A 27,778-nucleotide genomic window follows, 5' to 3' on the forward strand; every position below is an offset into this window, starting at 1 on the left:
TGTGCTCTTTGGTGGCTAGCTTTTAAAATTTGACTTTTGTGAGATTCTTCCATGTTGTTGCTGGGTGTAACTGTAACTTGTTCATTTTCACTGCTGTAGAGCAGGAGTCCCCAACCCCCTGGACACAGAGTACTGATCTGTGGCCTGTTAGGAACCGGGTCACACAGCAGGAGGTGAGCAGCAGGTGAGGGAGTGAAGCTTCACCTGTATTTGCAACTGCTCCCCAGCGCTAGCATCACCGCCTCAGCTCCACCTCAGATCATCAGGCTTTAGATTCTCATAGGAACACCGGTCCCCAGTGCCCAAAAGGTTGGGGACTGCTGCTGTATAGTATTCCATAGTAAGACTATCATAATTTATTTATTCCTTCTATTACTGGAGGACATTTGAAGTGATTACAAATAATGCTACTGTGAAAATTCTTTACACAACTCATGGTATAAATGTACATACACTCCTGGGTATCATTTAAAAGTGGATTTGCTGGCTCACAAGGTATATGTGTTATTTTAGAAGATATGCCGAATATTTTCCAAAGTGGTTGTACCAACATGCACTCTCACTGTACATGAGAGTTTCATAGCTTTACGTCTTTATCTTAACATTATCTTTAAAAATTTAAGCCACTTGGTATATATCTCTGACAAGAGAAAAATTCTGAGATACCTTAAATTAAATTACAGCAGGTCAGAGGATGGGAGGAAGAGACAAGGGAAGTTAATCAGTTAACAGCCATGGGCTGAAACCAGCAAAAGACTGCTGGCATTCCTGAATGTATGTTGAACCTGTGAATCAGCTGCCAGGCAGGCAGGCCATTTCAGTGATTATGTAGAAAGAGCAGCCGACCACCAGACGCCACCACAACTGCTTATGCATGAACTTTCCAGACTGTTGCTCACAACCAATCCCAAATCTTCAAGTACTCCTTCCTTATGGTCTATTCACTTATCCCATAACTTTCCCCTTTTTACCTCCTTTCCTCTCCCTTATCTATAGCCAACATAAATTCTTTCAGAGCTTACATCTTTCTTCTCCAAACTCATTGTATAAAAGAGCCCTGTCAACCCTAGGACAGGGAACATGTTTGTATTCTCCGTCTAGCCCTGCTGCTAGTGGTTTAGACTGCATGCCTCACGACTTGATCCTTTTTCTGGCTAGCATATGGCTCGAACCCTTTCTTTCAGGACAATTTTCTGCCTTGAAGGTTTTGTTTAACATCTTGTAGTTTTAATTTGCCTTTCCCAGCCATAGGCAACTGTTAATCTACTTTCTGTCTCTTTAGATTTGTCTATTCTGGACATTTCATATAAATGGAATCATATAATACATGGCCTTTTATGATTGTTTCTTTCACCAAACAAAAGGTTTTGAAGGTTCATCTACATTGTAGAGTGATTTAGGACTTCGTTCTTTTTTTCATTGCCAAATAATGTTTCATTGTATGGATATACCATTTCATTTCTCCATTAATCAGTTGAAGGACATTTGGATTGTTTCTGCTCTTGGGCTATTCCAAACAATGCTGCTATCTGTTCCACTGGTCTATTTATCTATCCTTGCCCCTATAGCATACTTAGCATGTCATAATTACTAGCTTTATAGTGAATCTTAATATCCAAAAGAGGAAATCCTCTCACCTTGTCCATTTTTTTCTCAGAGTATTTCTGGCCCTTTGAATTTCTGCATAAATTTGAAAATCAGCTTGTTTGAGTTTGCCAGAAAAGAAAAACTTGTTAGAATTTTTATTGCAATTATAATGAATCCATATACCAATCTGGGGAGAAATTATATCTTTAAAATATTGAGTCTTCTAATCTATAATACATCATTTATTTAGAACTTCTTTAACTTCTCTCAAAAATGTTTTATGATTTTCTATGTAGAGATACTGCATATCTTTTCCTACTGTATTAGTCAGGGTTCAATTAGAGAAACAACCAGTAGAAGATATATGAATTTGTCACAGGCAGTTGGCCTATTCAAGTTTTAGGGCTGGTTAAATAGTCTTAAATTCTACTTTAGCCATTTCTGTTCTTGAACTAAGGCACCCAATGGAGCATGACTTTAAGGGAGTGCTGTAGGTACCTCTTAAATGTTAAAGGTCTATTTTTAATAAAGCAGCCAGTGTTCCTGTTAAATGTAAGGCAGGTCATATCACTTCTCAGTTCCAAACTCTACAATAGCTCTCTGTGACACTTGGAGTAAATACCAAAATTATTACATTGACCTATAAGACCCTACATGATCTGGCCCCCATTACCTTCCTGACCTCATCTGCTCTTACTCTCTGCCTCATTGGCTCTGCTCCAGCCACACTGGCTACTTGCTTTTCCTTGAACACTAAGTATGTTCAGGGCTTTGCTTATTCTGTTCCCTCTGCCTGGAATGGTCTTATGCCTTTCAAGCCTATACTTAAATGTTACTTTGTCAGCGAGGCTTTCCCTGGCCAAACTCTAAAATAGCAGCTACCACCCTGATATTCCCCATTCGCTTTTCCTGTTTTACCTTTCTTTTTCGCACTTATCACTAACATTCCACATATTTGGCAACTTTTTAAATTTATTGCCTGTCCACCCTTCTAGGAAAGCAAGGTCCATATGGGGAGGGATGTTTTTTGCCTACTTTGTTCTTTGATGTAATTCCAACACCTAGAACAGCATCTGATATATTGCTGACTAATTTAAAAATAAATATTTGTTAAAAATAATAGATACATTTGTAAGAATCTCATAATTTGTAATTATGAGGCCTTTTAAAAGTACAGAACTCTGTACTTTTTTGATCAAAAGGGTATCAAGAACAGACAGATTTAAATGGAATGACAAAACTGAAAAGGTAGCTTAGAATGAAGGGTCACCAGGAGGACTGAGAATCTGACACTCTGGATGTCACTCCTTGGGCTCCTAGAGGGACCATTAAGGGGGAGATAGAACAATGGGAAGCAACTGCTTACCTCCGCCCCCACGGCAGTTTCATGCAGAGTTGATACTGTATTAAAGTTAAAGAATGAAAATATCCATCTCTTATAAACTTACCTTTATCATCATAGTCTATATTCTAGGTCATTTAATTTGTTCATTCAGGAAACATGGAGTATGGTTCAGGCACAATGGAAATACAAAGATGAATAAGATGTGGTCCTAAACTCAAAGAGCTCATTATCTCATAAGGGAGACAGAGCCACCTCCCCACTCCCACCCCAATCCAGTAAACTGTAATGGGGCAATGACGTGTCTGTCTATAACAACGGGTGCACAAAGGACGGTGTGTCCACTACATCCAGGGGTGATACCGATTCAGGTCTGATTGTAGGATAAACAAATAGAATCAGAGAACTGTGTAGAAACTACTCCTATGCATTAACCTTGATCCTGCCTCATTAACATTCACTGACTCACCCGTATTCCATCCCACAGCCAGTATCCAAGAAAGACCTCATCTCTGATCACAATCCTAGATGTTTTCACCTCATTCTTGTTTTTCCCCTTTTTTTCTGGTACCATACCTATATGCCAATGGCTTCTGACCTGATGATATACCACCTACTTTTCGTTCTATGCTCAATCTTTTGGAAATGATAACTGGTACAATTTTTTTTTCCCAGCTGTGAACCTTACCTTTCGTTTTGGATAAGGCTTCTGCTCTGGCTCCTCTGCCCCATGCAGTCCTTGGCCCTAAAACACTATCCCAAAATTGAGCTATATGGGTGGTATTTATTCTAAGTCTGACTAGCTCCCCTTCTTCCTTCTTGGCAATAACTAGCAAACCAAAATTTATAGAGAAGATCTCAGAAATCCTTGTAGGGCACAATACGAGTGCAAACTTTCTTGTAGTCAATAAGATCAGTACTGCTTTCATTTCTCAGCAGTCATCTTCCTTTCAGCAATAATTACTCAAACCACAAAGAGGACAGACCTGAAAAAATCAATATAAAAGGGGCACAAAAATGAAATCTTACCATTTGCAATGACATGGATGGACCTAGAAGTTATTATGCTAAGTAAGTCAGACAGAGAAAGATAAATACCACATGATTTCTTTTATATGTGGAGTCTAAGGAACAAAAAAAATGAACAAACTAAATGAAAACAGATTCACAGATACAGAGAACAAACTGGTGATTGCCAGAGGGGAAGGGGGTTGGAGGGCTGAGTGAAAAAGATGAAGGGATGAAGAAGGACAAATTAGTAGCTACAAAACAGCCATAGGGATGTAGAGTACAGCATAGGGAATATAGTCAATATTATTGTAATGGCTCTTTGTAGTGCCAGATGGGTGCTAGAGTAATCGGGAGAATCACTTTATAAATTATATAAATGTCTAACCATTATGCTGTACACCTGAAACTAATATGAAATAAAAATTTTTTAAATGATGAAAGGAGCTCAGAGCCTATTCTTGCAGTAAGGCATTATTTTTTGAAAAGCTATTTTTAAAAAACAGAATGTACTTTTTAGATTTGCTCATGTTTTTCCATGCAGGTGATGCATTTAAAGCTCTCAGGGACCCTTAAATCAAATTTTACACAGTCTCCTGAACATAATAGGTGTTTAGCACAGTAAACATTTACTATTGATATTGATCAGCCTCACTCGGGTGATAATATAAGGTTTTCAGGAAATAAAGGACAAAGAAAAGATGAGGACAAGTCTAATCCTTCCCAAAAGTATGGAGATCTTGAAGCCTATTTGATGGAAAATAATGTGAAACCTGGGGAATCAGAGAGATTCTTAGAAGAGTTTGATAACATGCTTGAGAACCATGACTCATACAGTGTGTTGGATTTTGTGAAGGTAAAGAGAAGAGAGCAGGGTACATGAATTAAGTAACTCAACTCTGCTGGTCGCTGCCAGAAGGCCTGCATGAGGACCTGTCCAGGAAGGAAGTTGTGGTAGAGGAAAGAGGCTACAGGGATGAATACATTTCAGCTTTTTACCAGCATCTGAGTTTCCAGCTGCCACTCCAGCTCCAGGGTGCAGGCAGAGATGGCAAGTGCCTCTGCACACAGTTCTGAGTGCTGGAAGAGGCAATCTGCCATATACCCTGAGCAGCTCTGAGCATTCTTGCTGGAACACCAAGAGGCAAGGCCCTGAATGCTCTTTACTCAGACCATTTCTCAGGGTTGTGTCTACAGTGAGCAACCTTGAAGGATGAGGTAATATCTCCCCCCAAACAAAAAACAAACTTTTTACAACTAACTATAAAAGTGATGAATTCCCAAGGCTCAAGATCCTCTTCTTTAATGGCGGCCTACTGTATGTGCAAACATCATCTATCACGGGCCCCGCATTATCCTCATGAGACTTGGGGGCATGGGAGCCAGCACGAACCCAACATGAAGCTCTGACTACTGCTTTTGCCATTGGTAGTGAACTACTTTGTCTCAGGCCCAAGAGTCTTATGTCTCTTCTAGTATCCATAAAACAGTAATAGGTTAACCTGTTAATGTGCAAGGAAAGCAAAAGCTCATACCTCACACAATTCTTACTACACAAACTTCTGGATTCCCCAGACAGTAAAATCCCAGATACTGGGGATTATTATGGGAATGCCACTTTCAATTCTAAGGAATAACAATATGTAAATAATAACTCCTATCTACAATCATTATCACAAGCGATAGTAAGCTCTCAGAATAAAAGACCGTCCTTTAATTGAACAAGTTTAACTACATGCAGAGCTTCTGACGTTGCCCTTATTTTATGCATTTCAGAGGAGACACCAGGAAGGCTACGTTTTTGGCCTAAAATATCTGCTTTGTTCCAAGAATTAAGTTATTATGATCCTTATTAAACTGCATAAAGAATCCAGGAAAAAAGAATGCATTCATTCACAGCCAACATTAATATCTAGCAAAGTTATCAGATGGGTTTTGGGTCACCTAGCAGGGCCTTTTGGAAAAAAAATATCAGATGTGGTGGACTTTCTTCCGTCATAGGAACCTTCTCAGAAAAATAAGAACGTCTGTAGACTACATTTCCAAATAGCTTTATTGAGTATAACTGACATACAATAAAGTGTACATATTTAAAGTAATGATTTGATAAGTTTTGATAAATGTATACACTTGTGAAATACCACATTCAAGGTAATGAACATATCCATCACCCCTAAAAGTTTCCATGTGTCCCCTTTGTAATCCCTCCTTCCTGTCCCTCTGTTTCATCCTCACTTACCTGCAGACAATCACTGATCTGATTTCTGTCACTACAGATTAGTTAACAATAGACTTGCTTAATTTTCTAGAATTTTGTGTAATTGGAATTATATAGTATATAATCTTTTTTTTTTTTTGGCCTGACTTCTTTCACTCAGATAATTATTTTGAGATTCATCTATGTTGTTCCAAGTATTAATAATTCATTCTTTTTAATGATGAGTAGTAAGTAGTCTATTATATGGATATACCACAGCTTGTTTATCCATTCACTTGCTGATGGATATTTGTACTATTTCCAGTTTTAGGGCTATTAAATTAAGGCTGTTATGAACATTGGTGTACAAGTCTTTATACAGACACATCGTTTTATTTTCTTTGAATAAAAACCTAAGAGCAGGATGGCTAGATCATATGGTAGGTGTAGGCTGAATTTTTAAAGAAATAGCCAGACTATTTTCCAAAGTGGTTGTACATATTACATTCCTACCAGCAGTGTATGCCAACACTTAATTTCATCAGTCTTTTTAAATTTTAGCGATTTTAATAGGTGTATAGTGGTATTTAATTGGTTTTAATTTGCATCTCCCTAGTAACTGATGGTGTTCAACCTCTTTTCATATGCTTATCTGCCATCCATATATATTCTTTGGTAAACTGTTCAAATCTTTCTCATTTTTACTTACTCTTTGTTTTCTTATTGGTGAGTTCTTAGTGTTCTTTATAAATTCTGGATATAAGTTCTTTATCAGATACATGATTTGCAAACATTTTCTTCCAGGCTTTATTTTTTTTTATGTTCTTAAGATTCTCTTTAGAAGATAAGATGTTTTTAAGTCCAATGTTTTCTTTTATAGTTCATGCTTTTAGTTGTATCTAAGAAATCTTTGCTTATTCCAAAGTCACAAAATTTTTCTCTATGTTTTCTTTGAGAAATTTTAGTTTTAGATTTTACAGTTAGATTTATGATCCATTTTGAGTTAATTTGTGAATATGGTGCAAGATATAGATCAAAGCTCATTTTTTAATATGGATATCCAATTGTGCCAGCACCATTTGTTGAGAAAAACTACTGTCCCTTTTCTGCTGAATGACCTGTGCACCTTTGTTGAAAAGCAGTTCCCATATATATGTAGGTTTATTTCTGTCTTCTACTATGTTTTGTTAATACACATGTCTATTGCTACCCAATACCAAACTGTCTTCATTATTACAGATTTGTAGTAAGTCTTAAAATCAGGTGGTCCTAGTCCTCCAGATTTATTCCTTTTTAAAGTTGTTTTGGCTATTCTAGGTCCTTCATATTTCCATATAATTTTAAAAATCGCTTGTCAATTTATTTTTAAAAATGCCAACTGGGATTGTGACTGTGATTAGGCTTAGTCTATACATCAATTAGGGGAGAATTAACAATATTGAGTCATCCAACTCATGAACACAGTATCTCTCCATTTATTTATAATTTGTTTAATTTCTCTCAGCAATGTTTTATAGTTTTCATCATATAGGTATTTCAGTTTGTTAGCTCAGCAATGTTTTGTAGTTTTCAGTGTACAAATATTTTACATTGTTTGATTTATCCCTAAATATTTCATATTTTTGATATTGTAAATAGTATTGTTTTTAATTCCACTTTCAATTGTCTGTTTTTAGTATTTAGAAATACAGTGAGTTTTGTACATTGATCTTGCATCCTGCAACCTTGCTAAACTCATTTATTAGTTCTAGTGGTTTAAAAAGAAATCGATTACATTGAGCTTTCTACATAAATGATCAGGTCATCTGAGGGTAAAGCCGTATTAGTTTTTCCTTTCTAAACTAGTTGCCTTCTACTTGTCTTTCTTATTTTATTGCACTGGCTAAAATCTCCAATGTTGAATAAAAGTAATGAGAGCAGACATCTTATCTTTCTGTTCTTAATGGAAAAGCAATCAGTCTTTTGCCATTCAAACTATGTTAGCTACAGGTTTTTCATGGATGTACTTTGTTAGGTTGAGGTAGTTCTGTTCCTAGTTTGTTGAAACTTTATCAGAAATGGATATTTTAATCTTGTCAAATATTTTTTCTCTATTAAGATGATATATATATTTTTAAGTTGGTAAATATGGTGAATTATTTCTATTGATTTTTAGATGTTAAAAATCATTGCATTCCTGGAATATACCTTGCCTTGTCATGATGCATTGTCATGATGCATTATCCTTTAGATATTTGATTGTATTAAATTTGTTAAAATTTTGTTTGGAATTTTGGATCTATGTTCATGAGGGATATTAACTTACAAGAGATTTTTTTGTTGTTGTTAGATTTTGATATCAGGGTAATACTGTCCACATAGAATGAGTTAGAAAATGCTCCATTATTTTCAGTGTTTTAGAAGAGTTTGAGTAAAACTGCAACAATGCAGGCACAGATTAGCTGGGTGCCTATGGCTTAGAGTCTCTTGCAAGAATGCAGTCAGTGGGTCAGCCTTGGCTGCAGTCCTCCAAGGCTGGGCTGTAGGGGAGGGGGATCTGCTTCCAAGCTTATTTACATTGCTGTTAACACCTCAGAAGATTTATTTTCAAGCTCACTGATGTGGCTGTTAGTAAACCTCAGGTCCTCCTTGCTGGCTGCCAGCTGGAAACATCAGTTCCTTGCAATGTGGGCCTCTCCAAAGGGCAGCTCATAACATGGCAGGCAGCTTCCCTCAAAGTGAATGAGTGAAAGAGTGAGACAGATCCAAAATGAAAGCCATAGTCTTTTTGTAACCTTGTCACAAAAGTGACATCTCATCTATAAGCAAGTCAGTAAGTCCAACCCATACTCAGGGAGAGGCGATTTCACAAATGCATAACTATCAGGAAATAGGAATCATTGAAGAACATCTTAGAGACTGCCTACAGAGTTGTTCTTAATATTACCTTATTATCTTTCTAATAACTGTAGAATCCTAGGTGATGTCACCTCTCCCTTCTGTATTTGGGTAATTATATCTTTTCTCTTGATCATTTGAGCTGGAGGTTGGTCAATTTTATTAATCTTCATAAAGAGCTTTGGTTTCACTGTTTTTCCCTGTTGTTTTTGATTTTCTATTTTACTCTAAATTTTATTATTTCCTTTCTTCTGCTTACTCTGGGGACTCGTTTGCTCTTTTTTATTTTGTTTTGTAAAGGAAAGTTTGTAATATGGAGTTTAGTGCTATAATCCCCTCCTCCACCACCAAGTACTGCTTTAATGGCATCCAACAAATTTTGACATGTCACATTTTCATTTTTACTCAATTGAAAATGCTTTATACTTTCCCTTTGATATTTTCCTTGACCATGAGTTATTTTAAAATGTTCTATTTAGTTTCCAAATATTTCTAGATTTTCCAGAGATCTTTCTGTTATGGATTTCTAATTTAATTCCACTGTAGTCAGAGAACATACTCTGTATGACTTAAATTTAATGAGACTTTCCTATACCCCAGAATATGATCTATCTTGGTAAATGTTCCATGTATACTTGAAAAGAATGTGCATTCTACGGTGTTGGGCATAGAACTATAAAAATGTCAATTAGATCAAGTTAGATGATAGTGTTATTCAAGTCTTCTATATCTTTACTGATTTTCTCTTGTAGACATTTAAAAATTTTATCAAAAATGCAATATCTGCAACTAGATTCGAATATTATGTTATTTTATTTTATAAAAATATTTTTTTCTTTCCTATGGCACATGCATGTGTGAGTATATGTACACACATACGCAATTAAAAATTTAGAGACATCAGAACTGGAATGAAAAGAAGCATCTAATTGTGATGCTGCACCTTTGAACAAATTTTATTATTTAAGAAAGCACTTTTAAAACTGGGCTATCTTATCTTTCCTTGTCTGACCTCATAAGCTACTTAATTGAAAATGTGTTTTTATTCACATTCCCCCTTAATATTTTATTCTTCATGCCAGGTCAAGCTCCCACTGCAAGCAAGACAGGCAGCAAATATAGTTGTTTCTACTATAACACTGTTTACAAGTCTTCCTATTTTAACAGGATATATAAATGCTTTAAAAAAACCTTGCATTCAACAAAATTGTGTAGAAAAATAATGTTACAGAAAAAATAGTATGGAGCCATAACACTCGCAACATATTTAACTTTGTAAGCAGAATAAAAATAATAATTATACCAATTAAAATACTAGCATTCCGTAAACGTCCGCTACCATTTGTACCAGTATCATAGCTGATTTTTGCAGCCTAAATCTGCAAGATGCAGGTCCTCAAGGGTATTCATCTCCACCAAATAACATTATCATCAAAATCTGCTCTGAATCTGTGCTTTCTTCAACCATCAATTGTTTTTAAGCACAAGAGAAATGTCCTCTCTGCTTCTTCATCTATTCCTACAGCTTCACCAGAGAGCTTCATGTTGTAGGAAGGCCATCAGTTCTTGAAGCCATTAAACCAGCCACTACTTGTTTTTAGGGAAAGCAGCGCCATATTATTCTTAGCTTAAGGCTTACTTCTTTAACTAAAAAAGCTTGCCTTTGAGTTCTTTAAAGCACTGATTTTCTGGGAAAATATTACATATGAACCAATGGTGCCATTTTCTTATTTGCCAATCAGATATTAATTGCATTATAGAAATGTGTTGCAGCTGAAAAGGCTATACTCCAGAGTTCCCTAACCTTGAAATGTGTTATTTTCCTAGTCATTTCCTTGGCAGTATCCACCATTGAGATTAAAATCTCCTTCCTCCCAGGATCACAGAAAACATATTTACTAAGCACCTATTATGTTCTAGAGTCTGTTCTAAATGTTGGAGACAGTGGTGAGCATGATAGACAAGGTCCCTGTGTTCATAGTCTTTACATTCTGGTGGAGGATACAGACAATAAAAAGATAAATCACTAAATAAGGTAACATCAGAGAGTTATATTTGCTTTGAAGAAAATAAAACAGCAATGGGATATGGAATGAGATGTGGGGGTTGGGAGGCTATTGGGTAGAGAGGCTACATTAGATAAGATGATTAGGGAGGCTTCTCTAAAGAGGTGACATTTGAGCCAAGACCTATACAATGAGAAGGAACTAGTCATGGGAAGATCTGGAGAAGACAGGCAGTGGGAATGGTAGAGAGGACAGTAAGTCAAAGGCCTTGAGGTAGAAGTAGGCTTAGTGCATTTGAGGGACAGAATGAAAAGTGGCTGGAGCAGCTTCCAGGGTGTACTTAGGACAGAATGCCAAGTATCACTGCCACATGGAGGCTGATTCAGAAGATCGAGTTACTGCTGCTTAATGATTCCATTTCTTCCGTAACTTGAATGGCCAGTGGCACCCCAAAATGCCTGCTAGACAAATCCAAGTGCCAAACTCAGGTAATGGAACACAACACACTTGATCACCACAAAGTAAAAGGCTGGATGGAGCCAGGTGAGTTTGGCCTCTCTGAGGAAGTTTCTGTAATCTGACGTGGGCTCCATCCAGAAACATAGCTGTGGGCCAGGGAGATAGGGCAGGAGCCGGGCTTCTCAACAGGCAGCTTGGGACAGCTGGGGCAGGATGAAGATACAGTTTTGGAGTGGAAAAGATGGGGTGGTCCCTGAGGGAAGGATCGAATAGCAGAGAAGGCAAGACCCTTCGGGAAAAAGTTACCATTTTATTTTATGTTTGCCAACACTGGGAGCCCACAGATACTTACCCTGATGGGCCAGTAACTTTCCAACCAGTCATAATTATCTAGCAGAACGGACAGGTAGTAGGGTTTCATTATTTTTGCAGAAATGTTAGCCGATCCAGACTGGTTCCAACTGTGCTGCCATAAACTTTACTGTTGCTTTGGAATATTTCCCTACATGCTCTCTGTGTTTAATACAAATATTTCATCTTCTTAGAAGGACTATACCTTCCTTTATGAGGACAGACTCTTCACTCTCTTTTGGGGATTCTTGTAGTAGTTAGCACAACACTAGGCTAGATCTTTCTTCTTCTCAAAAGGGAACGGTACTGCAAGGCCAGGACCATTTTGCGGGGAACTTCTAATAAGGCTTAATGCCACAGCAGGAAACAAGCTCTGCTAATACTGCCTAGCAGCTCATGGTGCCAAAATGATACTAACACTCTGGGTTTCATGATTCAGGTTGTGCAAGATGAGAAACCACGTATGGGGCTGCTTACCTGTTCTTTCTGCAGCGAATTGTGAAGCCAAGAAAGAAGACTATCAGAAGAAGTCCACAGCTGAGAAAAGTCCAAACAATACCCAAGAGGACAGGAGATAATGAAGAAATAGTCTTACTGCTCTGGTGGGAAGAGGTCTGAGAACAGAACAAAGAGAAGCTATTAGGAATGAAGGCCCTTCTATAGACCAAACATAAACTGCCCCATCATTACCAAAGCCCAGCAATATGTGTCCTGCATGAGCATTTCTTCCTCCTGCCTTTATCCCCTCATCTCTACCAACAACATGTATATCTGAGCAGCCCTGACACCCCATGGCTGCTTACTTACAATTGTTGTCTTGCAGAGATCGTGAATAGGTCTCCGATCCAGCTCCTGGCCAGGAAAACTGTCACATAATTCGGAGCAGTTTATTTCAGGCTCCATGTCATCACGTGCCCTCTTGGTGTGCACTTATTCAGTCTTGGTTACCGCTGGGAGGTAACCAGCAGATCTTCGACTAAAGCACAAGAGCAACTCGAATCTTTTCTTCAGAGGTGCCATTTTGGAGCTGGCTTCTGGCTCAGAATCTGGGATGAACAACCCATTCAGGTGGAAGCGAAGTGTTATTTCACTAAGCTCCTTCATCAGTCACCCTTTAGGCTCTCCTGGTCCTCTGTTGCCAGTGCATACCATGAGGCAGGAGTGGACATCTTAGTAACCATTAGTGATGATTCTGGCTTGCCACCAGATGGCAGTCACTGCTCCAAGTACTCTCACACGGGTCCCGAAGGAAAGGAAAGCAATTAAACCTGTTAACAAATGGTGTGTGTGTGTGTGTGTATGTGTGACCACACACACAAAACATAATACAAACATGCATATATAGATATGTGTAAATGATTTATCAGAGGTTTAAAATATTTTATAGATTTTAATTACAGTTATATTTTTATTATACATAGTTATATACTTTATTATATGTAACAAAGGTTTAAAATAGAATATATATTTAAATAAATATATTTTAAACCTCTTTAATAAGCATACTTTAAAAACAAAGACAAAGCACATCTGACAATTTATAGCTATAAAGCTCTACAATCTCTCTTCATATCCTTTTTATGGCCCAGCACTGTAAAAACTTTAGACATATGAGACATATCTTTCTTTTTTCTCAATTGGGAAATCCCCTGCCTTTGCAAGACCTTTCCATGCAACTCATGGCTTAAGCTCTGTCTGATCCTGGGTGGTGGTGGGCTCAGGTGCCCCATGCTGACTGCACGCAATGTCTGCTGGTCACTCCAGCTCTTGTTGTCTCAGGAAGTGGAGGAACTTTCTATGCCTAGTCAGCTGGGGTCACAGAAGGATATGCCAAGCCCTTAGGCAAGAGTTTTTTATTTGCTTGTTTTTAAACTGTAAGACTACTGGAAGTGGGATAGGCTACTCAGGTAATAGGGAGAGAAACTGAGGACTCTAGGAACGCCAAAAGAGTGAGGAGTAGCCAGAGGATGGCGTTATTTCTCTCAGAAGACTCTTGCAGTATAAATACTGTGATCTAAAAAGAAGCTCTACTTTGCAGAACAAAAGTAGAAATGCAGGAGGGCTCCAATGAGCTTCAGCACAAAAGGTAGACATGTGCCTAATTCTTTAAAGCAATCTATCCCGTAAAAGAGAAAATAGTTTTGAAATTTTACCAGTGGGAATTTAGAAGAGGATGGCACTTCTGCTTTGTGTTTTTGAAATAGCTTAACACAGCTTTCTTTTATTGTGGAGGAAAAAAGTGAAGAGGAAAAAAAATATCAATTATTATTTCAATAGTCACGGATCATAGGACTTGCGTTGAAGCCAGAACAACAGTGACAGGTGTAGAATGCCATCTTTGAATTCTGTGTGCTTAGGCATGAACAATATAGCACCAGGTGCTGCCCATTCATTGGCCTCTCACATGGTCCTGAATTATTTACCAGGTTCATTACAATGAAATCCCGAGAGAACTAAGAGCCACTATCTTCTGTCAAGACATTTACATTCTTGCGCGGTCTAGTCAGATTACTGAACGCAAAATTAAGAAGAAAATATAAAAACGTAACTATTTGCATCCTAATTTAGTTGAAATTGTTGAAAAGACTCCCCCCTTTTCTTTTCCTTTCATTTAAAGTTAGACACCCCCTATTGTGCCCTCTAGCATAGAGTAATACTGTAAGCCACAGGGAGGCCTATACTACATGATGGATTGGAAGGTATATTTTTCCTGTATTTTCCTTTTAATCATACTGGCAAATAAGTACACATACATTTGAACTATTATCAAGTCCATGTTTGTGTATCTTTAAATCATATCGAAGTACACATCAGTGTGTGTGTGTGTGTGTGTGTGTGTGTGTGTGTTTATATCCTCATTTTGTTCCCACTACAACAGTGAGGTAAATACCACCAACTCCTCATTTTCAAATAAAGAAAATTAAGAACAGAAAAGTGGAGAACATTGCTCCAAATCTGCAGAGGCAAGAGCTGAATCCAGGACTGTATATTCCAAGGTCAATGTCCTCTTAGTATATACCCTACATGGGGCAGATACTCTGGACTGACCTCTCCCAAGAAGACACCAAGTGGCTTTGTGGGTTTATTCACATTTAGTTTCTAGTGTTTTGCTTCTATGGGTTCTCTGGAACGTGGCACACACTAGTGCATCTATACCAGTAGTTCCCAACTGGCGTGATTTTGTACCTCCAGAGGACATTTGGCAATTTTTGGAGACACTTGGTTGTCAAAACTGAGAAGAGGGTGCTACTGACATCTAGTAGGTAGAGGCCAAGGATGCTGCTAAATATTCTAAAATTCACAGGATGGTCCAAACAATATAGAATTATCTGGCCCCTAAATGTCAATAATGCTAAGGTTGAGACACCCTGATCAACACTGTGGATCCTAGAAGGGCTTGTAACTGCAGAACCAGCTTAAAATGGTCCTATCCTGTTTTAAAGATACTGAGTTGCTTCTCAGAAACAACAGACCAAGACAGCAAGTCATGCAGCCAGAGCATGCTCAGAGGAGAGAACTCTGACCTCTGGCTGCACCAGAACTGAAGCCTCGCTTTCCGCCCCGCCACAGAACCACATAACTGGAACTTGAACACCCGAACTCTTTCAGAAGCCAAGGGTCTGTTTTTAGGAAGACCTGGTGTTGACGTCCCTTTGCCATAAATGGCCAAGTTCCAAGGTCCTCCAATTAAAACTTGTCCCACCAGCACCTCCACATACCTGTAACCCCTAATCCCTTATAAACTCTTATCTGAGTCCAGCAAGCAAGATGGATTTGAGGTATCATTAGGTCTCCTATCTTCTTGGTTGGCACCTCCTGGATCAATAAACCTTTCCTTACTCCAAACTCTGACGTTTTGAGTTTCTGCCTTTTGAAGCATAGAGCACATAAATTTTGGTTCAACGACAGGCTGACAATCATAAGCCTAAATCATCTTTGGGAGATTCTGTGAGCATGATGGGGTTGGTCCATCTGAACATGAATCCCTTGGGGGATAAATTTCTGAATATATTCCCAAAGTCCGCTAGGACAGACTGAACTCACTGGCATGGAACTTTGCATGCGAGGCCCCCCTTCAGTCCATGGTAATCCAGTGTAAGAACTTTATGTACCATGATACCTGGCTCCCCCACGGGGCAGGCATTCAACTCCGGCATTAGCACACATGCACAGCGATTCACACATGAGGAGCTGGTGAAACAGAGAATGGCTTAGTCACTGAGAGGAGAGAGATGAATGATTTCAAAAAATGTTAAGTGGGAAAGTGGGTGGGGAGTAGCATGTCCGAGAGGGCAATGATGAGGTATCTGACCACAACACAGATAAAAAATCCAGGGCACAAAGACAAAGGCCTGCTCCTCCAAGAGCACCCCTCACACACACACGAAGTCTCTAGAGGTAAACTGTCACAGACAGTAGCAGACCCAAGACCATGCATGGGAGGGCTTACAATTTATTTGACAAAGATTACAGAATCCTGTCCAGTGAATAGGATCAAGAAAGCAGACACTGCATCAGCCATACTGTTCCGAAGTGCAAGATGGTCTTTTACAGGTTCACAACTCTCAACAGCACCATATCTTTTCACAAAATCTTCCTTATCCTCCTATACATTATTTCTGGCCATTTTGAAATACTAGTCCTACAACTACTGTCTTTTAAAAAGTTGTTCTACAGCTGGTAAAACGTTGGCTTCTGTTCATGAAGAATGAACGGCCATAGGAATTGTCTTCCTGCTGTAAACAGTTTGAAAATCAGACAAAATATATGAAACTACTTTTTTCAGACATTGGACAACAAATAGGACTGTGGAAAACAAATGAGGTAAACCCTACAATTGACTGATATATATAAAATAGAATATAAATAAATATTTTTCCAATGACTATAATTGACCCCAAGATACTGCCTGGATGCAGTTTCCAGGCCACAGTACAAGAAGGGAAACCCAAACGTAGCCTAGAAGTCTTGCTGAAGTAAAGAGAATAGACTGAAGTTTGAGGCTATCAAGGAAGGTAGAATTTTTGAGGTAGAGTAATGAAGAGGTAAATACGGACAGAGAGAGTGCTTTAGAAATCTGCAAGGGATCCTCTGAGTCTTTTTCTGAATACCGATCTAGGCATGAGTGAGAGGAAACTACTTGAAGTGGAAGAAATAACCACTGGTAGGCAGTAGCTGGACAATTCCTGGAGCTTACACAGGGCTGAGGATACAGATGGTCCCTGACTTACAATGGTTTGACTTACAATTTTTTGACATTACAGTGGTACGAAAGTGATAGGCATTCAGTAAAAACCGTACTTTGCATTTTGAATTTTGATCTTTTCTCAGGCCAGTGACATGAGGTGATTCTGGGCAGCGGCAGGGAGCCACAGGGCCCAGTCAGCCACGTGATCACAAGGGTAAAAAACAATACAGTGCACTGTGTTGTCAGTGGTTTTTTTTTTGATATTGTGTTTTGTGTTTTTCAATCCCATCATGTGTATAAAATGCCCATTTGTGTCTCTTGCTTCTGGTGAGAAAAAGAAAAGAAAGGCAATTACTCTTGAGATGAAACATCAAGATTTTGACTTAATAGTATTTTCAAATTACAATGGGTTTATCAGGACATAACTCCACCATGAGTTGAGGAGCATTTATACTTTGTGTTCCCACCAGCCAGAGTGGAGAGACCTCATAATATATAGAACATTGGATAAAATGTCATATCTTAGTTGGGGAACTAAATTAACCCTAGAGTAGAAGCTAGTCCGGACTGCCCTAATAACGCTTAAAAGAAAGCCTCCAAAGAACCAGACTAATCCACAAAAAATGGAACTGTTTTCCAGAACACAACCCAATGCTCTTTAAAGACCTACAGCAAGATCCAGCACTCAATAACATAAAATCAGGAATGTCTATCATCTAACAAAAAATTACCAGGCATGCAAAGAAGCAAAAATATAATCTATAACTATACATTTTTTTAAAAAATCAATAAAAATTAAGAGAAATAACATAGATGATATAACTAGCACACAAGGACCTTAAAACAACTATTAAAAATATGCTCAAAGATATAAAATACAACATGAATAAAATGAGGAGAAAAATGAACAATATAAAAAAGACCCAAATAGAATTCTAGAGATAAAATATAATTCTGAAATTAAAGATACACTAGATTAGACACCATAAAAATAAAATATTGGTTAACTTAAACACAAAGCAATAGAAATTATCCAAAATAAAGCATAGAGAGAAAAATTATTGATAAAAGTGGATATAGCCTCAATGACTCATGAAACAATAGCAAGTGGCCTAACACAGATGTAACTAGAGTTCTGAGAGAGAACGGAATAGGAAAAATATTCGAAAGAAATGACAAAAAAAAATTTATATTTGATGAAAAGTATAAACCCTACAGATTCAAGAAGCTCAACCAACCCAAAGAAGAATAAACATATATATACTCCAAGGCACATCCTAATGAAATTACTAAAAATCATAGGTAAAATAAAATCTGAGATGCAGCCAGATTGTTTACAGAGGAACAACAGTAAGACTTAAAACCGATTTCTCATTTGAAATTATGTAAGCCAGAATACAATACCCAGTGAAAATGTCTTTCAGAAATGAAGGTAGAATAAAAATATTTTCAGACGAAGAAAATTTGAGAGACATGCGAATGTTAGAGGAAGTTCTTCAGGCAGAAGGAAAATGATACCAGATGCAAATCTGTATCTATACAAAGAAAGGGTGCCAGAAATGTTAATGTGTGGGTAAATGTTAAAAAAAAAAAATTGTTTTAGTTATTTTTAAAGCTATATTCATAAGCATGTCCCCACTGGAAAAATATATATATATACTGGATTCTCCTTTATACCCACATCACCTATATTATTTTATTTTTCACACACAGCTGCTTTGGTTCATATTTTCATTGCTAGCTTAGCTGGTGCCTGCTTACCAACAATAAAGATGAATTATAAAAGGCTTCCAAAGCCATGGTGTGATATGATGAATCTGTAAGGGGATGTTGTATACACATTAATGCAGAACTCCATGGCTACACAGTCCCTTTCCCCCTAGAACTCAACGTTGCTGCTAACATCCATTCAGCTTAATATTTCTTTGAGCACCAACAATATGACAGGCACTGTTCTAGGTACCTGAAATGCACTATCTTTACAGAATTGGTATTATAATGGGGAGAGTGAAACAATAATCAGTGGACATAATATAGAAATAAATTAATATTTTGAAGGTATTACGAACGATGGGAAAAAAGTTAGATCAGGGCAAGGGCACTTGGGAATGCTAGAAGGGTAGTGAAGCAATATTAAATTAGGATTCCAGGTTTGGCCACATAACTACAGTGAAAATTATGACAACTTTCCACATTAATGTCTCTCCTGTTAATACAGGAAATGAGTGGTATCGATGATAAAAAAAAAAAAATGACTCTATTAGAGTCATTTGACAATGATCGGTTAAACAAACTAAATTTTGGAAGGATTTGCTTCTTCCCCTTTCTTCGGCAACTTCTCACATTTCAGGTAACACTCAGAGTATTTAGAGCTCTCTGTCTAGGCCGAGCTCCACCACCTACAGACCCCTTCCATGTACATCCTCACCTGAACTTTCCCTCTTTGATCTAATTCTATTAGATGTTCATATTTCAGTGATTCCTGAGAGTTTTTGTCTGTTGCCCAGGTACGCAGTTGTATTTAAAATTGTTTTTTAATTGATAGGTATTTTTAAAACTCAGAAAAGTACAGGGAAGAAAATAACACCCAGGATTAAGTATTAACACCTTGGCATATTCATTCCAGACCATCCCTCCCACTGATCAGAACTCCCCTCCTGAAGAAAATCACTCTACTATTTTTGTATAAATAATATTTGTTTTTGATTTTTAAATAAGGAATATCTCAATTTTTAAAAAAGAATGAGGAAATATCTATGTACTGCTATGATTTCTAGAGCAGATTGTTTTAAAAAAAAGCAAGATGCATAAAAGCATATATAGTATGCTGCCTTTTGCGTAAGAAAGATGAAAGTTGCATAGATCACTGGCTTATTTTCAAAAAGAAACAATGGAAGAATAAAAGCATTACCTATACGAGGAAGAAAAGAACAAGGGGAGGTGGCAGGGAGGAAACAGACTTCTGTATATTTATAGTTTTAACTCTAAAACCATGTAAATATTTTACTTAACTAAAAAACAAAATTAAATCAAAAAGAAGAACATTAATCTCTAGAAATTAAAAACAAATTGAGATAAATGAACCTAACTATATCAAGTTGATGGTATAATCACATGAAGAAGAATTATTTTAAGTAACAGTAACTTGATTATACATCCTAAGGACAAAAAATACCCACAAAGAAATCTTAAACTGCACTGAGTGAGTACTGTTCCTGTTATATATATATATGAATACACACACATATACACATATACACATACAAGTATCTATCAGATAAAGCAAACAAGTAATTATATTCATGTCATTGGGAACTCAGATTTTCAAAGTAAGAGATATACATATAAAATAAAATAAGTAAAAAGACTGTCAATCGTTAATTTAAATGAGAAATATCAGTATGGACTCAGAATTTATTTTTTTTCCTAAAACATTCATATTTCCTAGTCTGTTAACTGAGGCTTAGAAGTAATTACAACCCAGTAACAATAAACACTCCCAAGTGCCCGTACTGGGATCTTCGAAACTACTTTTCACTAAAAGGAATGCACTGAAACATATATGGCACACAGTAGGTACTCAATAAATGCCTATTGAATAAATGAATTTAGCATTGTAGGTATTAACAGACTCCTCCATGAGGACACATGGTATAATTTCTCTTCCTCTCAAATATCAGGAAATGTTAACCTTCTGGAACATTTTTATCTCATGAATGGTATGTTTCCCTCTCTTGGCTGCTAAGTTCAGAATCAAACATGTGATTCACTTATAGCAACTGTGCAGTGTTAGGTATCTCTGACTCATTTTATTATCCTATGACTTATTTCCCTTTTGTCCTGATTTCCTTACCTCTTTATTTTTCATCCCATTCCATGTTTTATACTAAAAGCAGGAAAAAGGACAACTGGAATAATAGGAATGTTTCTATCCAATGTGAGCCAATATTGAAATATCTCAGCTTCAGGTTACCCACTAAGTGAGACAAGACAGAACCACATGCGAATGCATCAAAAGTGTATCTATTCAAATCACCAATAGCACTGTATTAGATGTTCACTAAAGTTCCTTCTGGCACCAGTGTTGTCTGGGGTATTAGCTCTCTATTAACTATGCTAATGTAGGCAGCAGATACATGGATAATTATAAACAGCAGGGAATATAAAATGCATTTTTAATTACCTTTGAATAACTTGTGTTATGTTCCGGTAGGAGATTTACAAACATCTAGAATATGGTCACTTATACTAATAGTAAAATTCACTTCTATTCCCTGAATATACATTGCTTTTCGTGGGTGCCTAGGCAGGTGCAAGCAGGGCAGAGGGGATTCAACCTCTCCTAAGACCATCTGCCACATAGATCCTCAACACAGAAATGGCTCACATTTGTAAATACTTTCTAAGAGAGCATGGGTGTGAGATTAGGGTGGGAAAGTATTCCATATATAGGAAGAGATAGTTCAGTCAGGGAAAGAAGGTGAAGTCACAGAATGGTGGAGCTAGAAGTAACCTCAAATATTATAAAGTCCAATCTCTTTATTTCATGGGTCAGGAAACAGCCCCACAGAGGTTGAGAAGCTCGGAATCACACAGTGAGACAGGAATCTTGGTCTCCCAAGTTCAGTGCTCTTTCTGTACTACTTTAGAGGACCTTTAAAGGAAGTTATGGGTGGCCTTTCACACATTTGGGATAGCTGGGGCAGAGGCCTGGACTTGGGGAGGCAGGCAGGGCCATAGGGGTAACAGCTAAGGCTTAGTTAGAAGTTCGTGGAGAAGGTCCAAGAGACAAAAGGAACATGGTAGAAGGGGAAAGAATAAGATTTGGAACTTGTATGTTTTCTCCCCAACAATGTAAAATGGACTGAATTAATCTTTCTTAGAATCTCAGATTTGCCTTATAAAAAAGGGAGAGATGATAAAAAAAATCCCTTTAAAGTGCCTCCAGTTAAGGTTTCTGCATACTTTTACGGTTTAATAAATATGGTCTGAAAAACCATCCCAAGGACCCTGGAGCAGAGTTCGTGCAGGGATTCTTGATTCACCAGAGGGAAAAGCAGGGGGAGGAGAGGTGGCTGCTCTAAACACATCCCTCTTAGGGGATTTTGAAAGCTGAATGTAATTACTGGTGTCTCTTGGAAGAGGCGGGATGTGGGAGGGGTGGGGGTGGGGCTAAAGAGAGTGGACTTGATTCATTGCCTTAGTCTAGTGTGGGTCTTAAAACAAAGTGTTGGGATCCTTGGGCTTTGTATAAATTCTTGAACTATACCACCATTCTTTCCCGATCCCTGTGTCTCAAAGCCTCTCTGCTCCTAAGCTTCCCAGCTCACAGTTAGTGATCTTCCCACAAGCTGGAGAACATTTTGGCTCAACATTATAGATGGCTGTTCACAACCTTTTAGCTTCATATTACTCGTAACTTTTCTGCTACTAAACCTGATTTCTTCCTTTGCTATAGTGATTAAACTTTTCTGGCTGCTTGACAGAATTATAGTGAATCAGACCGGCTATTGGATTGGGTCCCTCACAGGATCTGGGACACAGTATTGTAAATAGTTAAGTTTACTATAAACAGTAGGTCAACTGAATACAGGGCACATCCCAGAGCCCCTGGGTCAGTTCAGCCTCCATCCCAGTAACTGGAGTTTGGCTTCATTTCACATATCCTAGGACCATCGGGTGTAATGAGTGGCACTGCAGTGGACAAAGCCAAGGCTGAACTTAAGTCTCAGCTCTATCATTTTCTATCTGTGGCTTTTGTTAGTTACTTAACTTCTCCATTTCTTAGCTGTGTCCTCAATGAAATGAGCATAATACTACCTATACCTCATAGGTTTTGTTGGTGATTAAAATATATGTACAGGATGTATGCAAATGTAACCTATACCTACTAGATCATCAATAAACATCAGCTTCTTTCATTTCCATGCTATAGAAGGATTGTCTATACAGAAGACTTGGGGCACATAGGTTACCTATCTTGTTTCGCTAAATTTCCCAAGTTCTGAATCATTAACATATCTTTTAACATGAAGATAGTGGTCCTTATACTGCACTTAAAATCAGGTTTTGTAAGAATAATAAATTGTAGATCCCCAATGGTAAAGACTACTTTCATTAATTCAATAAATACTTACTGATCAATTGTTATGCACTAGTTAGTCACTATGCTAAGACCTAGGGATGCAGCAGAGAACAAGCCAACATGGTTTTGATCTAGTACCTAGCACAGTGCCTGGTATGTAGTAGGTGATCAACACCTATTTGTTGATGTGGACTCAGAGACATTTAGAAAGCATTATATAAGAGTCCCAGACTCCTAGGAAGGATCCTCAGGGCCATCTAGATGCTCCTATAACTCAGAAGAAGCAGGTTTGATTCACGACAGAGGGCTAGACCACCCCCCTCTGATGCAGTGGGAGCTTCTCTCGTTTTCTGAGCCCTGCCGTGATGTTTTGCTTACTTGTTCTATACTCTCTGGGATAAGGTGACACAGCCACACAAACTGGGCTGTCAGTCACTACTGCCTTACAGATAGATCCTCAAGACCTGTTAATACTCCACACTATTGCCAGGGGCTGGAGTTGGGAATTAAAAACAAAAAACAAAACAAAACAAAAAAACTAGCAACATACTAAAACTTGCACCAACTTCCCAGAGTTTCATTGTTACCTAAAAGCACTTAGGTACTATTATGCAAATTATATATGCATGATTTCCATAAAAACCAGTCACAAATGTTAATTAGTGCTCATTAATATGCAATAAAATTCTCATTTGAAAACTATTAAGAGCCAAGAATGAATTCCACTTGGCTGCCCTTCTTTAATGAGAACTGCTGTGAAGAGCTCTATGCTATTACTCATCAGCGAAACAGTAAGTTGTCATGACAAATCAAGCTTCAGGCACCAGAAGAACCAGAGAATGATCATTTGATGGTTTCAGAGGCTAGTTTTGGACAGCTAGAGTTTTATGCTGCTACAGCTGAGCCCTCTGTCCTGTTAGGTACTCAAAATACAGGTTGAGTGATTTCATTAATCTCTCTTGCAAATGGAGCCATGGGAATCCTGAGCACTCCTTTAAAGGACATCTGTGAGGGTGCCACACAGCTGGAAAGAGGTAAATAGAACTTAGTTCCTGAGGGTCAGTGTGTTCAGGAGACTGAATGTTCTATTCCTCAAAGGGAGCGGAGATCCAAGGCCCTTGGAATTACTGGGGTTCATTCCTGAAAAGCCTCTGGGTCAGAATTTTTATTAGTGAACTTATATGCTGTCTCTAAATCTCAATTTCAGTTGGACATGGGATTTCTCTAAACTGTTGTTCACTCTTGCTGTACAACCCAAGATACTTGTGTGAGAGTGATCAGGATCTTTGAGGATAAAGATGAAAAAACACAAGCTATCAACATCAGACTGTTCATTCTGCAGCCACTTTCTTAACAAACTTTCCTAAACTTGGTCTGAAAGCGGTGGGTAAGGAATAGCTTAAGTATTGTTTAATCCAGTGGTTATCACACTTTAGTGCCCATCAGAATCACCTGGAGAGTTCCTCGAAACACACTGATTTGCTGGCTCCCACCTCCAGAGTTCTGATTCAGCAGGGCCTGAGAATCTGCATTTCTAGTAAGTTCCCAGGTGATGCTGCAACTGATGATCTGGAAATCATACCATGAGAAGCCCAGTCCAGCCAAAGGAAATATAGGGCTTTCATCATAGTTTAAACCATACAAATCCTTGAAATAACCTTTAACTTGTTACTCCAAGCTTCTGTGATGAGGCTCATGCACACATTTATATACCAAGTCACTTGAATCATTCATTAGAAATTAATTTCTGAGAAGTACTATTGAGAAATTAGACACTTAGAATAGTACTCGATTTTTTCATTCTTCAAATCATGATTCTTAAATTTTTTTTGGACACGATGAAACTATAGTCAATCTCCTGAAAAACATATACAAATACATTTATAGTGTTTTTCACACAAAAGCAGGAGGGGGGCTTACAGGCCAACCATCAACTCCTTCCTATAAACCCCAATCATCCCAAACGAAGAGGCTCATTTCAAACCACAACTTGGCTTAAGCAAGGGATTAAAATATTTTAACTGTTTTCCTTTATATTGTTCTCATTAATCAAATATTTCTTTTTTTATATCACAAAACTGTTTATTATGTGACTTTTTTACAATACAAACAAAAAAAAATACAGAAATGCCATATATGACTACGGCTTAATGCAGAATGACTTTTTTTTTTTAAGAGGTCATGAGTCCCATTTCTAGCAAAATAAAGAGACTGCACATAGAAATAAGTTGGTCATTAACTTCACAATTTTGCCTAGAAATGATCTATAAGTGAATTTTTCCTCCTGCTACTTATCTAAAGTGTAAAAAGGGAATCAAAGAAAAGTTTCCTGGTTGGTTCCTATCATATGAAAGATGCTATATTCTATTTTAGCAGGGCCAACATATGGAAAATCCCTGAATTAAATGTTATTACAAAAATGAAGCAGCAAGAGATTCTGGCTAAAGTAAGCACTAAATTAGAATATATATTTAAGAATCCAAAACAAAAAAAGAAACAAACAAAAGCCTGTAATAAAAAAACTCTAGGTACATTGTAAGAATATAGATTTTTTCCTATGTCAAAAAGTAGAGTCAATTGTGTTCGACTAAATTACATGATTGTATTGAATGAAACCTTTGTATTATAATTATCATAGAGAAGCATAGTTTGCATCATATTTGGCAATTTATCTCGAATGAAAACCTTTCAGAGTCCTTTACTTTTGGAAATCTTGTAAACATTCAAACCACCAGATTGTACAACAGTAAAATGTTTTCTTGCATTAAATCTAAGACATCTGTTTAATAAAAATAAAATGTGGGAAAGGTACTTAGAACTGTTAGTTTCTAAGTACACAACACCCTAGATAATTCAAGACATCTTAATTTCTTTGTGGCTACTCGCCAATAAAACATGGTTGCACTAAGATGATAAAGGCTGTGGCAAACTCTGTCACCAATTAAAACATTTTAATAATCATTTTTTAATGTTTATTCTTCAGTATATTTATTTTTAATTGGAATAGTATATTTAGTCTTAAGATAATTATTGACATAAATGAGTAAAAAATCTATTATGTTATTTGTTTTATTTTTTCCAACCTGTTCTATGTTCCTTTTCTTGTAGTTTTTACTTTCATTTTCCTATTAGTCTTTTAAAAACAGCTCTATTAAAGTATAAATTATGTACAATAAACTGCACATATTTAAAGTGTCAATTTGGGAAGCTTTAAAATATGTATACACCTATAAAACTATTCTTCCATTTGAAATAATGAGCAGGTATCAAGAGTCCTCTAACTTTGTTCTTTAAAAAAGAAAAAAAGTTGTTTGGCTATTCTAGATACTGAACATTTTCCCATGAATTTTAGAATGAGATTATCAATTTCTACAAGAAGGTCATCTGGGATTTTGACTGAGATTGCATGGAGCCTATAGATTCATTAGGGGAGAACTGGCATCTTAACAATACTGAGTCTTCTAACCCATTGTCTTAGTGAGTTCAGCTGCTTTAATTAAGTGACATAGACTGGGTGGCTTATAAACAATGGAAATTTATTTCACACAGTTCTGGAGGATAGAAGTCTAGGTCATGGTGCCAGCATGGCTGAGTTCTGGTGAGAGCCCAGCTCAATTCTGCAGATGGCTGATTGACTCATTGTTGTAGCCTCACATGATGGAAAGAATGCTACCTAGCTCTCTGGTCTCTTCTTCTAAGGGCACTAATCCCATTCATGATGGGAGAACCCTCCTGAAGGCCCCACTTCCAAATACTATCACACTGAAGACTAGATTTCAACATAGGAATTTAGGGGAGATACAAACATTCAGTTCGCAGCACCCATGAACAAGGTACATCTCTCCATTTATTTAGGTCTCAATTTCTCTCAGAAAGGTTTTGTAGTTTTCAGTATATACACCTTGCATATTTTTTTAATAAAATTTATCCCTTAGTATTTCATATTTTTGATGCTATTATAAATTTATTTTTGCTTTCAATTTTGATTGTTCAACAATCAATATGCACAATTAATGTTTGTATATTGAGATTGTATTTTGCGACAATGCTAAACTCATTCATTAGTTCTAGTAGCTCTTTTGTAGATTCCATTGAATATTATGTATAGATAATCTGGTGACTTGCAAATAAAGATAGTTTTTACTTCTTCCTTCCCATACTGGATGCCTTTCATTTCTTTTTCTTACCTTATTGTACCGGCTAGGACCTCCCAGACAATGTTGAATAGAATTAGTGAGAGTGAACATCCTTGTCTTTTCTTGATCTTAGGGGGAAAGTATTAGGTCTTTTATTGTTAAATATAACGTTAGATGCAGGTTTTCCGCAGATTCCTATTATCAGATTAAGAAAGTTCTCTTTTATTCCCATTTTGCTGAGACTTTTTCTTTAATAGATCTGGGCTTTCACATTCTCTAACATTTCTTGAGTACTTTGGTAGTTTGTCTTTTAAGAAATTTGTTCACGTCATTTAATTTGGTGGAATTATTGGCATAAAGCTGCTTATAGTATCTGTAGAATCTGTAGTGCTGTCATCTCTTTAATTCATACTATTAGTAACTTGTGTCTGCCCTCTTTTTACCCTGATCAGTCTGGCTAGGGTTTATTGATTTTACTGATATTCACAATCAATCGGCATTTACTTTCACGAATTCTTTTGTTGTTGTTGTTGTTGTTATCT

The 27,778-nt window shown here is 37.3% G+C and overlaps 1 protein-coding gene across 6 annotated transcripts in view; it reads right to left on the bottom strand.

Moving 5' to 3' along the window:
• The window catches only part of GPR156 (G protein-coupled receptor 156), an 80,508-nt gene that overhangs the window by 40,421 nt on the left and 12,309 nt on the right, over positions 1-27,778 (bottom strand). For 4 of the 6 annotated variants that reach the window (XM_039843106.1, XM_039843109.1, XM_039843107.1 and 1 more), the window contains 2 exons: positions 12,635-13,095; positions 12,305-12,441 (listed from right to left, as the gene is read on the bottom strand). In XM_039843106.1, coding sequence (XP_039699040.1) covers positions 12,305-12,441; positions 12,635-12,730 — 233 coding nt within the window. In that variant the 5' untranslated portion in view covers positions 12,731-13,095. Of the gene's footprint in view, positions 1-3,617; positions 3,916-12,304; positions 12,442-12,634; positions 13,096-15,546; positions 16,019-27,778 lie in introns of those variants that run through there. The other 2 variants (XM_039843108.1, XM_039843111.1) reach the window with 2 other exon arrangements.

This window comes from Pteropus medius, unplaced genomic scaffold, assembly GCF_902729225.1.
Source record: "Pteropus medius unplaced genomic scaffold, Ma_sr-lr_union100, whole genome shotgun sequence".
NCBI lineage: Eukaryota > Metazoa > Chordata > Mammalia > Chiroptera > Pteropodidae > Pteropus > Pteropus medius.